Source organism: Gopherus flavomarginatus, chromosome 2, assembly GCF_025201925.1.
Source record: "Gopherus flavomarginatus isolate rGopFla2 chromosome 2, rGopFla2.mat.asm, whole genome shotgun sequence".
Taxonomy (NCBI): Eukaryota; Metazoa; Chordata; order Testudines; family Testudinidae; genus Gopherus; species Gopherus flavomarginatus.
The window spans coordinates 121,734,708-121,746,540 of record NC_066618.1 but is presented as its reverse complement, the minus strand read 5'-3'; the positions used below and the strand labels follow the sequence as shown (position 1 = coordinate 121,746,540).

Here is an 11,833-nt window from a genome sequence, read left to right as displayed (position 1 = left end):
CTCCACAAGGTAAAGCACAAACTCTAACAGGATTTCATAAAATGCAGAAAACCCCCACTCTTTAAAAGCTTTTTGGTAAAATAATTTGGATTTTACTCTTAATTTTTCTTGCTTTAGATGAAATTTAAAAATTATATTGTGATCTTCAACTTGTAGTTTTGGGGTGATGGTAATGGAACGCAGAACATGATGCAGTCTGATTTGAAGAATGTTCTCCATTTTCTAAAGTCAGATTCAACCCACCCCAACAAATGGAGAGTGAACATTTTATTCCTGGCAGGTGCTTATCAGAAGCATTTATTTAAGCAACCTCAGCCTAGAACCAATATTTTCCTTTGAATGACATGATAATTTTATTTTGTTTTTTCATTTATATATCACAGATTCTGTGGTCCTTTGCTTATCCTTTTTCTTATACTGACATCTGGTGGTCTGCACAGAAAGAAACAAAATGAGCAGTTCTTCAGTTCAATGATCACTGAAATATTATGCATTTAGAATTTCATCCCCGTGAAATAAAAATACATGAAATTATTCTTCTTTTAACATATTAACTCATGTGCAAGACTGATCTTTTACCATTGCACAGTTTCTTGTTTATAATCCAGAGAAACCTGCTTTAGGCCCCAATCTTGCACACACTTGTGCATGTGTTTAACTCTACCACCATGAGCAGTCCCATGACTTCAGTGTGACTGCTCCAGGTAAAACTAGAGAGACAAAGTGAGTGAGCGAATATCTTTGATTGGACCAACTTCTAGTGGTGAGAGAGAGAAGCTTTTGAGCTCACACAGAGCTCTTCCTCCGGTTTGGGAGACAAAGGGTGGGTCTACACTTAAAACGCTGCATCAGCGCAGCTGTGCCGCTATAGCGCTTTAAGGAAGATGCTCTACGCCCAAGGGAGAGATTTCTCCAAGTGGTAGAGTGAATCCACCTCCCCGAGACGTGGTCTCTATGTCAATGGGAGAAGTTCTCCTGCCAACATAGTGCTGTCTACCCTGGAGGGTAGTAACAACATCACTCAGGGGAGTGGATTTTTCAAAGTGTCACTGCTAAATACATTTGAAGGTTTGAAGAAATAACTACTAATGCTAAACAAACATACATTTCAAGGGACCATTCAAGGTGAAATAGCCTGTTAACACCCCTCCAGTCATAGGGAGAGAAGGAGCGGGAAATTAGCTGTGGGGGTGGAGGGGGTTGTTAGTGGGTTACAGATTGTTGTAATAAGCCATAAATCCAGTGTCTATTCAATGCATGATTTTTGGGTGTTAACAGATCACTTCACCTGAACAGTCCCTTGAAATATATGTTGACTACTTATGCTAAACAATCTGTTCAAACTTTGTATTTAGCAGTGGCACTGAGTTAGCTCAGGTCTACACAACAGATTTACTTCGGTGTAACTACATCATTCGGCATGTGAATAATCCACATCCCTGAGAGACGCAGTTACATTGACCTAAGTGTGGGTGTAGACAGCGCTGTGTCAGCGGGAGAACTTCTCCCGTCAACATAGCTACCGCCGCTCACAGAGGTCGAGTTATTGAGCCGAGGCAAGAGCGCTCGCCCATCGGCTCAGAGCACCTTCACCAGACGCGCAACAGCGGCACAATTGTATTGGTGCAGCTGCGCTGGTGTAAGTTGTACTGTAGACCTGGCCTTTGTTTCCCAGGCCTGAAGCAGAACTCTGTATAAGCGCAGAAGCTTGTCTCTCTCACCAACAAAAGCTGGCCCAATAAGAGATATGATCACCCACCCAGTCTCTCTAATATCCTGGGTTCAGCATGGCTACACCACCACTGTATACATGGTAAAGTTAAGCACATTTGTAAGCATTTGCAGGATTGTGACCTTACACAGCTGCACAAACAATTAACTGAGGTAGTCTTATAATAAAGGAAAAGCAAAATTGTAAATTTGGATTAGGAGTAGTCTCTTAAGAGAGGAAATTGCTTAATAAGGGTGGTGTCTTGTACTGGTTTTATTAGCTGCACCGTGTACTTATTTCACCTAATTGAAATATGAAATACTATATGCTGTATAATACACTTCAAAAATAGTGACCAGTGGGAAAAGTATTTCCTGGCTGTTATTGAATGGATAGAGGAGTTGAAGTCCCAGGCATAACTATTATTTTAAAGCTGTGCAGGGGGGGAAGGGGGCTGATGTCAGCCTGCCCCCCTCCTCCTGCTCCTGTACCCCATCTCCACAGAGCGGGGAAGAGGGGACGGACACAACAGGGCTCAGGATGGAGGGAGCTTGCTGGCAGCGGCTGCAGATTCAACTTGCTGATCTACTTAAAAAGGCAATGTACTTAAAGTGGGGTCTGTGTACTTAAAGGGGCAATGAGCATCACACACACACACACACACTTTGGAAAGTGGTGCACCTCAGTGGGATAGTGTGGGTTCATCATCAGATTCAGTTTCCGCAGGAAATGTTTGCAGCCATTGCCATGCATCTATTGGGTCTCCTCCCTCCATTTGTGCTGCCTTGTAGCATAGGTGCCAACTCCATGGGTGCTCCGGGGCTGGATCACCCACGACTTAAAATTAGTGGGTGGGTGCTCTGCACACACCGGCAGCCAAGCTCCTCTCCCCCCCTCCTCCCCCCTGAGCGTGCCACATCCCCGCTCCTCTTCCTACCTCCCAGCGCTTCCTGCCTGGCTGCCGCCAAACAGCTGTTTGGCAGCGTTAGCACGCTCCGGGAGGGAGGGGGAGGAGCAGCAATACGGCATGCTCAGGGGAGGAGGCGGGGAAGAGGCAGGGCCAGGGTGGGAATTTGGGGAAGGAGTTGGAATATTGGAGCTGGGGTGGGGACTGTGAGAAAGTGGTTGGAATGGGGGCAGGGAAGGGGTGGAGTGGAGGTGGGGCTGGAGGAGGTCAGGCACCCATGGGAAGGTGGGGAAGTTGGTGCCTATGCCTTGTAACGTGTGAGGCTACATTAACAACGTGTTAACCCAGGGGTCTCAAATTCCGGCCTGGGGGCCATCTGTGGCCTGAGAACCTCCCCAATGTGGCCCGCGGGGCTCCAGCCATTTTGTGGCCAGGTCTGTCCCTTGGTGTGGCCCCTGGGCCATTTACAATGGCTTCTGCTTGCTCGCTCCACGTGTCTGCTGGCTCCTCCCTGCGGCCCTGGGACAGGGCAGGGCTGTGCCTCTGCATGCTGCCCCTGCCCCGACCGCCCCTGCGGCCAATGATAAGCTGCAGGTGCAGTGCCTGGGGGCAGCAGCACACGGAGGCCCCAGCCTGCTCGGCCTTGGAGCTCCAGGTAAGTGGGCCCTCCAACTCCCTCCCAGAGCCTGCACCCCACCCCTTCCCCATATACCTCCTCCCACCCCCAAACTCCCTCCCACAGCCTTCAACCCTACCACTGTCCCAGCCCAGAGCCTGCACCCAGCACCCAAACTCCATCCCAGGGCCTTAGGCGGATGGGGGTTGGAGTTTGGGGCGATGGGTTCTGGGCAGCATGAGTGACATTATTGGCCCACTGGGAGGATGTGAGGGCTGGCACTGGCCTTAAGGTAAATTGAGTTTGAGACCCTGGTGTTAACCCTTGAGGGCTCAGCTGAGTGCTCGTTCATCATTTAATAGTAAGGCATTCCCTGGGAAACTTCACCACCTCAACCAAGCTTCACAATAATCACTGCTGTGTACAGTATTAAATTGTTTGTTTAAAACTTATACTGTGTGTGTGTATATATATATTTCCCTGGAACCTAACCTCCACTATTTACACTAATTCTTATAGGGAAATTGGATTTGCTTAATATTGTTTTGCTTAAAGTGGCATTTTTCAGGAACATAACTACAACGATAAATGGGGAGTTACTGTAATAAGTTTGAGATGTTTTGATACTTCATTTGAATCCCAAACACAAATAGTTCCTTCCCTCTCAACTGGATGACAGAAGTATCGATTTCTCTGCTCATCCATCTCCATGCAGAGTGGAGAAACATTGTCTCCTTGCCACCATTTCTATATAAAAGTGGAAACCCCCATCTATTTCACACACTCCAAAATATTTACTAGCTGGAACACCCAGTGTATTTGAAACTTCCTAATACTGCTGGATATGATAATAATTTACACTTCAAGATACTACAAGGTGCTATTATTCAAGATACTTTAATAAATTAGATCATACACTTGTCAGACATTCCTGTTTTCACAACAGAAAATGGAGTTTAAAAATTAAATGGTTAAACAAACTAAATACAGATTCATTTGGCTCAGCTGGGTCTGCTGCCTTATCTAAAGAGCACACCTGTTAACATTTAGTATCTTTACACAGTGATCAGCTCCACAACTTGCAAGCTGCAACCATTCACTGTTGTCTTGGTCATTATGTCCAGCTCTGCCCACCCGATTTCTCCAGCATAGCCGTTTGACAGCAAGAGTGTGACTTTGGCTGCAATGAAGATGGAAGACATTGAAAAAAAGAATACATACACCAACTTCAAAATGTCAAACTCAGCTGGACTTCTGAGTTTAAATATCATCATCTATCTAATTAGTGCACTCCCTTTCAGTGCTACCAGCTGAGAAAAATTGATTTGTCATGACCTGAAGGTATTAAACACTCCAGAATTTCTAGGGTTATTAACACTAATGACATTTTATCCTCTCACTTGTCAATAATTAAAACTGCTATCAATTTCAAGTTTCACCACATTAGTTTCAGGTTAAGCATCTCACTTGCTCAGAAATGACACTGCTGACTAAATGCTAGAACATTGTTTGATGTATCTTTCAAACTGACTAAGTATTCATGAGCCAAAGTCACAATGTTCATCTGCAGATCCAAATGTGAATCCCAATTTCCTCAATGTATGGTGGTGGTGGAGGGTGATTCTAGTGCATGGCTCTGATTGGAGTTCATCTATAATTTCTAGTTACAAAATCAGAGCAACACTGTAGCTTCCCTTCCTGTAGTGTACTCTAAAATACTGCTGTTATTTACTGAAGATATCAGTCTAAGGTTTCTGACTGATGATCATGTCCAGGCCCCCAAAATAAAGAGTAGGGTATAATTCCAGTATATTGAGTAATTTTTTTTCTTACTTCTTAAAACAGAATGCAATGCATAAGCTAGTGCTTAGGAGCATAATGACTTAGAGGTGGCAGGAGGATGTTTTCACTGCCACTTTTGTGGTTTCAAAATTTTCCATTCCATATTGGAATGAAAACCAAACCTTTTGAAACATTTTCACACAAAACTGATGTGTCTGTGAGTATCTTTCTCTCTCCAAGCAGATGGTCAGGATATCAGCCTGGGCTGTGGAAGACCTAGGTTCAAGTCCCTGCTCTGCCAGATTCACAATAGTTTTTCATCCCAAATCACTCCAAATCAGGCAGAGCAAGGTGCTTTAACCTGGGTCTCTGACATCCCAGGCCAATCCTCTACCCACCCAGTTACAGGAACTCTCAGAACAACAGTTTTGTGGAAATGGATGTGTCTGTGAAATGTTTTGGTTCAATGAAATGTTCCTGACCAGCTTTATAATGATTGTTGTATGTGCCCACCACGTCATTACAGTACCAGTCTGTATACCTTATGTGCTAATCCTTTTGGGTTTGCTTTCTGTATGGAAGGTGCCATATAAAACTGCTTGTTCTAGCTACAACGCTTCCTGAGTAACAGTGATGATTAGGATGTTGAATTTAAACTAAAAAGTTACTTGGGCCAAATTAAATGAACTTAAGAATTGGTGCTGAAGTATCATTATGACTTGGGAACAACTATTAGAAAGTCATACCCTATCTGGAGCCTTTCTGGAACGGCCATAGCACTGCACCAACTCCCAGTGAATACAGAGCTAGGAATCACCACGTCCTCTCATTTCCTACTCCTCTCCACATTTTAACAGTGATTTTTTAAAAACATTTTTAAAAGCTTCAATCCTATTCTACCCTTAGAGGTGACATCAAAGGAGTTCTTAAAAACTGGGTTTATGCCCTTTTTTGCCTTTCTCAGATATTTAATGGCAGCCTGAAATAATATTTTTGTCTTTAAAAAGCTTCCTTGGAAATATCAGGAATGCTGATGCTGGTCTTTCCCAGGTTTTGCTGGAGGATTTCTTGGGGTTACAGGGGTTGAATATTGTCTTTTTCTGAAAAAACTTCAAGAGCTTTTCATACACCATAAAAACAGAAAGAAAAATAAAAGGTGTATCAGAATAAATTTAATTCAGAATTCCAGTACTGTCCAGATCTCAAAAGAAAGTTCCTTCCTTGCATATGACTTGTGTGATAAACTCAGGACAGACAGCTGTGGGGTGGAGGGTAGGGGTGGGGGGAAAACAGTCCCAGAAGATTAAAAAGCCTTCCTCCCTATCAACTGAGGTGGCGTAACGACAGGTTAATCAGGTTCTGCTGAGAAGGGGTTACCAGAGAATCAATTAGAATCAGCTGAGAGGGAGCTACTTGAGGTCAGTTAGGATCAGCTAATTCCAACTAAGGGCTGCCTGAGACCTTTTTAAACCCTCCCCTGTTGGGAGAAGGGGGTGGGAGGAGAGAGAGAAGGAGTCAAGCTGCTAGTAGGCTAGGAGCAGCAAGACAGCGAGCCTCACCAGGAGGGGAGGCTGCATTCTCTCCCATAAGGGAAGAAAAACAAGCCCAAAAGACTGACTGAGAGAAGGAACAGACTGCCCCATGCATCCTAGAAGGACTGTTTTACTCAAGTCCATCTCACCAAGGCTAAAAACAGCTGAGGCTGGTGAGACTGAGAAGGTATCTTGCCACACTTGTAAGACAGGATAGGTCTGGAGAACTGCTCATGAGACCTTTCAACCAAAAAGATACCTGTTGTCAGTCTCGACACATTTGGTCCAATCAGTCAACACTGGTCTCTGCTCACTCTGCTTCCATGTGTACAAGTTAATCTTCCCACACTCTAACCCTACTGCAATGATGTAGCTGTTGAGAAAGAACAATTATGTTATTTCTAAAAAGCTTGAATCAATAATTTTCAAAAAAGATGATCACTACCCAAATCATGCACATTTTATGTTGAAACCTGCTCTTCAAATCAATATTTTATCATCATCAAAAGAACATGTAAGTGAAAACAAAAATATAATGTTAAAAGAGAGCAAGCAACAGACCTAGAAAAGGCTTCCACTGACTAAAGTGGAAAACAAATATCAATTTCAGGTAAAAAGAAAAAGCCACCACCAAACGAATTACAGAATGCAGAGGTAACAATACCTTTCATCAAGAGCAAGCACGTGGCTGATACTGACTGCAGTGACAGAATCCCCAGCATCCAGCATTGAAGAACAAGGCTTGATTGCACCTAGCCCACTGTTTTCAGTAGCTCCAGCTGAGCCACAGTCACCCCAGATAATGACCTATTAGAAATAAGAGAATCAATTGTTCCCTTTTATCTTTTATGTACCTGTGCTTAGGAACTAAGAACACATCAGGAATAGCAGTAATTTTGCATTGTGGTGTGGAGGTAGGCAGAGCAAAACTCTCTCCCCCCCCCCCCCCCCCGAAATAAACAACAGCTTCTATTTATAGGAATTCAAATCTTTCTTAAAAACAGAGTTTAGAGTGGTATTATTAAAGATGTTGGCACCAATATCCAGTAAATATACGTCCACTTGTAAGTGCAGAATGAATCAAGTTACAGACTCCTTGATTAAAAAACACATGCACAAAATGACACACAGCATGTTCTCCTTTTGTTGCTATATACAATAAAAAAAAAAGCAAATCACTGGCCATAATCTTGCACATGCTTATGTACGTGCTTAGTTTTATGCACCCAAGTAGCCCCAATGACTTCCATGTCACTATTCATACATATGATACAGTTGCTAAATCCAAATACGTTTATTTCAAATCAATGCTTACTTTATGCTGTTCTTTTCGTTAGTTCCTTTTGTATTACACCTCTACCTCGATATAACGCTGTCCTTGGGAGCCAAAAAAATCTTACCGTGTTACAGGTGAAACCACATTATATCCAACTTGATTTGATCCGCTGGAGCGCGCAGCCCCGTCCCCCTGGAGCGCTGCTTTACTGCAATATATCCGAATTCATGTTATATTGGGTGGCGTTATATCGGGGTAGAGGTATAGTTACCTTTTTGTCCCGACTTCCGGTAATGAAATATTTGCTGTCTGGGGTCCAATCACAAGACCAAATGATCCGGCTATGCACAGCTGTGTTTTTGTCTGTGTATGCAAAGAGGCTGAAAACAGGTTCTGGAATAAAACAAGTAAACAGAAGAAAAATCCTTGTGATTATCTTTTGTAAAAAAAAAAAAAAACACCTGCTCTTATTTTGCTTTGAAAGCAGTAAAGGGAGTGGGGGACCAAAGCTACAGAAATAATCCTGTACAATCCCACCCTCAGCTCCAAGTGACTTTAGTGGGAGCTGGGATAGTCAGCACTTTGTAGGAAGGATCAAGCCATATTCCTTTCATATTTATTATATATGAACAATGACCAATATAACTAGTCAGCCTAATTACAATATAATACTGTTAGCTGTGACACCAGATGATAGCAAAAATAGTTTTATCTTCTGCATGCATATCTCTCACTCTGAAAATGTATCCATGCCTATAAGAATACTCTTTCATATTCTACTTGGTCTAATTCTATGACATTCTGTTTATTTTTGATAGTATCTTAATAAATACATTTTAGTGACTTTGAAAAGTATTACCAATGTAACTTTCACTGTATCATCGTGAGGGCAGAAGTCACTGACCCAATAACAGTTCTTCATTCTTTACTACAAAAAACTCCTGTGATATTGCAAATTTCCAGAATCATGCAGTCTTGGGTAGCAATTTTTTGTTTTAAGTTTAACTGTTAACAACAGAAAAGCTTTCTCATTTACTGCAATGGAAAAAGCAGTAATCTTAAATTTTAATAGGCCTTTAAATTTATTGGGATGGCAGTAAATGTAGTTTTACTTTAAACTGATTTGGTGATGTGTACTTCGTTGGCAGATGGGTTCTGGAATTGTACATGAAAAGAGAATCTCTTCCTTCCACCTCCCACAGAGTACTCCTGATCCTTAACTTGGAACAGTGTGCGCTATTTGGAGTTTAAACTAAATGTGCCAATCTTATTCCTACTGCTTTATTAAAGTAACACAAACATAAACAAAAGAAGTTTCTCCAGTGAGAGCACTGTAAACAAGCTAGCAAGATTAGTGCTAGATTGGACTGGCATACTTAAACATCAGTAACACATCCTTTCAGAAGTTAATGAGCAAAAAATCTTGGGAAAGTGGGAAGTACAGCAGATTTTCTTCTCGTTCATATCTAAGACCTCATCTACAAAGTAAAACACCAAAACATTTTTTCCTTCCTTTCATAAAAACTTTAAAATAGATGCTGAAACTCAACTGAAAACAACATTCAAAGTTGACTGCTTTTCTGACTGAAATCAGTGGAAAAGACTCGATTTCTGTTAACAAAGCTTCCTGCCTGTTTCACAGGAAAATGGGAGTCTCTGTGGAATAAGCTCAGAGCCTTCCACAGCCACAAAATGTTGACATTTTTACTTATTTAATTAATTTGCCATTTGCATTTACATTTTTGTATCCCCCAAAATCTCTTTGCAATGTTTAAAAAAATCCTAACCCCGCCCCCTCCCAAAAACAAAACAAAAAACAACCAGTCCACCAACCACTGGAGTTTCCTCTTAGCAGATTATTTATGGGAGATAATATCAAACATCAAAATCTGGGGATATTTAACTTATTTAGAAGAATCAACACGGCCAATTTTCATATCTGACAAACCCAATGGAAATTTAAGTTTTAATAATCTAATGTACTATCAGGTAAGAAAGTTTGTTTTTAAATGTGATTTTTAACCTAATAGTATTGCTTTAGGCCATGTCTACACTATATAGTTTAGTCGACAAAAGTCAACTTTTGTCTACAAAACAGTCGAGATACGCACACTAAAATACTCCTCCCACCAATGTAACTCCCCTGCTACACCAACATAATAAAACCACCTTGACAAGCATGAGCTTTTTGAGACCCAGTTAGAGTGACGCAGCATCAGCATAGACAATGTGCATCACTATGTTGCCCTAACTGGCCTCCAGGAGGTTCTCCCAATGCCCATCATGACCGCTGGTCAGCAGTTTGAACTCTGCTGCCCTGAAGGTACACAGGTATGCTCCCCTCCCACATTTAAAGGCCCAGGACATTTGAAATTCCTCTTCCCATTTGCTTGGCATGCACAGTTCACAAAGCATCTTCCCAGCTGACCATGCCAGCCTTCCACAGCAGACGCTTTCCTGCGTGAAGCACACCAGAGCTGTTGGATCTATTGAGTCTATGGGGAGAGGAGGCCGTGCAGTCGCAGCTTTGCTCCAGCAACATGGACTTTGATACTGACGGTTGATTGCAGTGCATGCAGGAGAAGGGGCATAAGAGGGACATGCAGCAGTGCTGCTCTAAGATCAAGGAGCTGAAGCAAGCATGCCAGAAGGCCACGGATGCCAATCATTGCTCTAGTGAAGCACCGAAAACATGCTGCTTCTATAAGGAGCTGCATGCCATCCTCGGCAGCAATCCCACCTCCTCTTCCAAGTGCCTGTGGATACTTTGGGGGAACTAGAGGCAGCAGCCAGTGGACTCAACCCCAATGATGAAGTGGTGGATGGGGAAGTGGAGCTGAAGGATGATGTGAAGCACACAGCAGGGCTGTCCAGTGGTGCGGTGAATCAGGACCTCTTTTCCACTCTGGAGAGGTCTAACCAGGCCCAGCACTCTGGCTCTGGCATGCAGGAGAGGGGAGCTCCGATAAGCGCTCATTTTGCTTTGATACTGCATGGTGAGAGGAGATTGAGCTGTCATGTACTTTGTTATATCGTAGAGGAGGGAGAAGGGACAGAAATTAACAATAGAGCCTGTCCCTATATGCAGTGGGGCCACGGCGGAAAAGTTTGTTAATGTACATAGGGATGTCCTGGGAACCCTCCGTAGAGATCTCTAGAAACTTCCCTGCATGTATTCTGCAATCCTCTGCTGAAGGTTCCTTGGCAGAGCTGCCCTGTTTCTCCCCTGGCTGTAGGAAACTTTGCTGTGCCATCTGGCAATTATTTCTGCAGGGACCAGAGCGGCACACAGGCGAGCAGCATACAGAGTTGGTCTGAAGCAACACACATACAGGAGATGCATCTTGCATCCTGGGTTACCCTCAGGAGTGAAATATTGGATTTGATTACCCTAGGCTATGGAAAAAGGTACCAATATTCAGAATTGTCTCCCTAGCTGTTTGTAGTGATCCCCTTTGCAAACCACCTGTGACACTGCACCCCACATTTTTCACAGTGATAGTATCATGATATGATTATGTCATAATTATGATGCATTTTGTACAAGATGGGTAGTGAGGTGTCATTGGAAAAGTTATGATTTACTGAATATGATTATGCTATTTTATATGCATGTATCATTTTTGTATCTAAAGTTAGAACAACAATGAAGAAGCCAGACAGTGCTGATGGCCCATCAGCAAAGACAATGGACCCTGGAAGAACTTAACCTCCCTGTGAATATTCCAGACAAGCTGTAAGTAATGGCTGCCATGACTCAGCAAGGTATGCAAGAACATGTGAGCAGGCTACATGACTCTGGACTCCATCATGGGATCTCAATGTTTTTCAACAAACTGAGTTTGGGAACAAAGGGTTCCCGCCATATGCTAAAGCTATATAAGGCAGGGAGTGACATCATCTGGTGTTCTTCACTCCCCACACAAGAGGACTCCTGGAAACACCTGAGGAACAAAAACTAAACTGGGGGAAGTGCTGGACCCAGGATAAAGGGATTTCTAGCCTGTGT

General features: G+C 42.9%; 1 protein-coding gene across 5 annotated transcripts in view; it reads right to left on the bottom strand.

Annotated features, from left to right (window-relative positions):
* Positions 1 to 333: 333 nt before the first annotated feature.
* Positions 334 to 11,833, bottom strand: part of ELP2 (elongator acetyltransferase complex subunit 2) — a 128,881-nt gene continuing 117,381 nt past the window's right edge. For 2 of the 5 annotated variants that reach the window (XM_050938166.1, XM_050938167.1), the window contains exons 19-23: positions 8,096 to 8,217; positions 7,213 to 7,355; positions 6,808 to 6,921; positions 4,271 to 4,414; positions 334 to 432 (exon numbers count right to left, since the gene is read on the bottom strand). In XM_050938166.1, coding sequence (XP_050794123.1) covers positions 378 to 432; positions 4,271 to 4,414; positions 6,808 to 6,921; positions 7,213 to 7,355; positions 8,096 to 8,217 — 578 coding nt within the window. In that variant the 3' untranslated portion in view covers positions 334 to 377. Of the gene's footprint in view, positions 433 to 4,112; positions 4,415 to 6,807; positions 6,922 to 7,212; positions 7,356 to 8,095; positions 8,218 to 11,833 lie in introns of those variants that run through there. The other 3 variants (XM_050938168.1, XM_050938169.1, XM_050938170.1) reach the window with 2 other exon arrangements.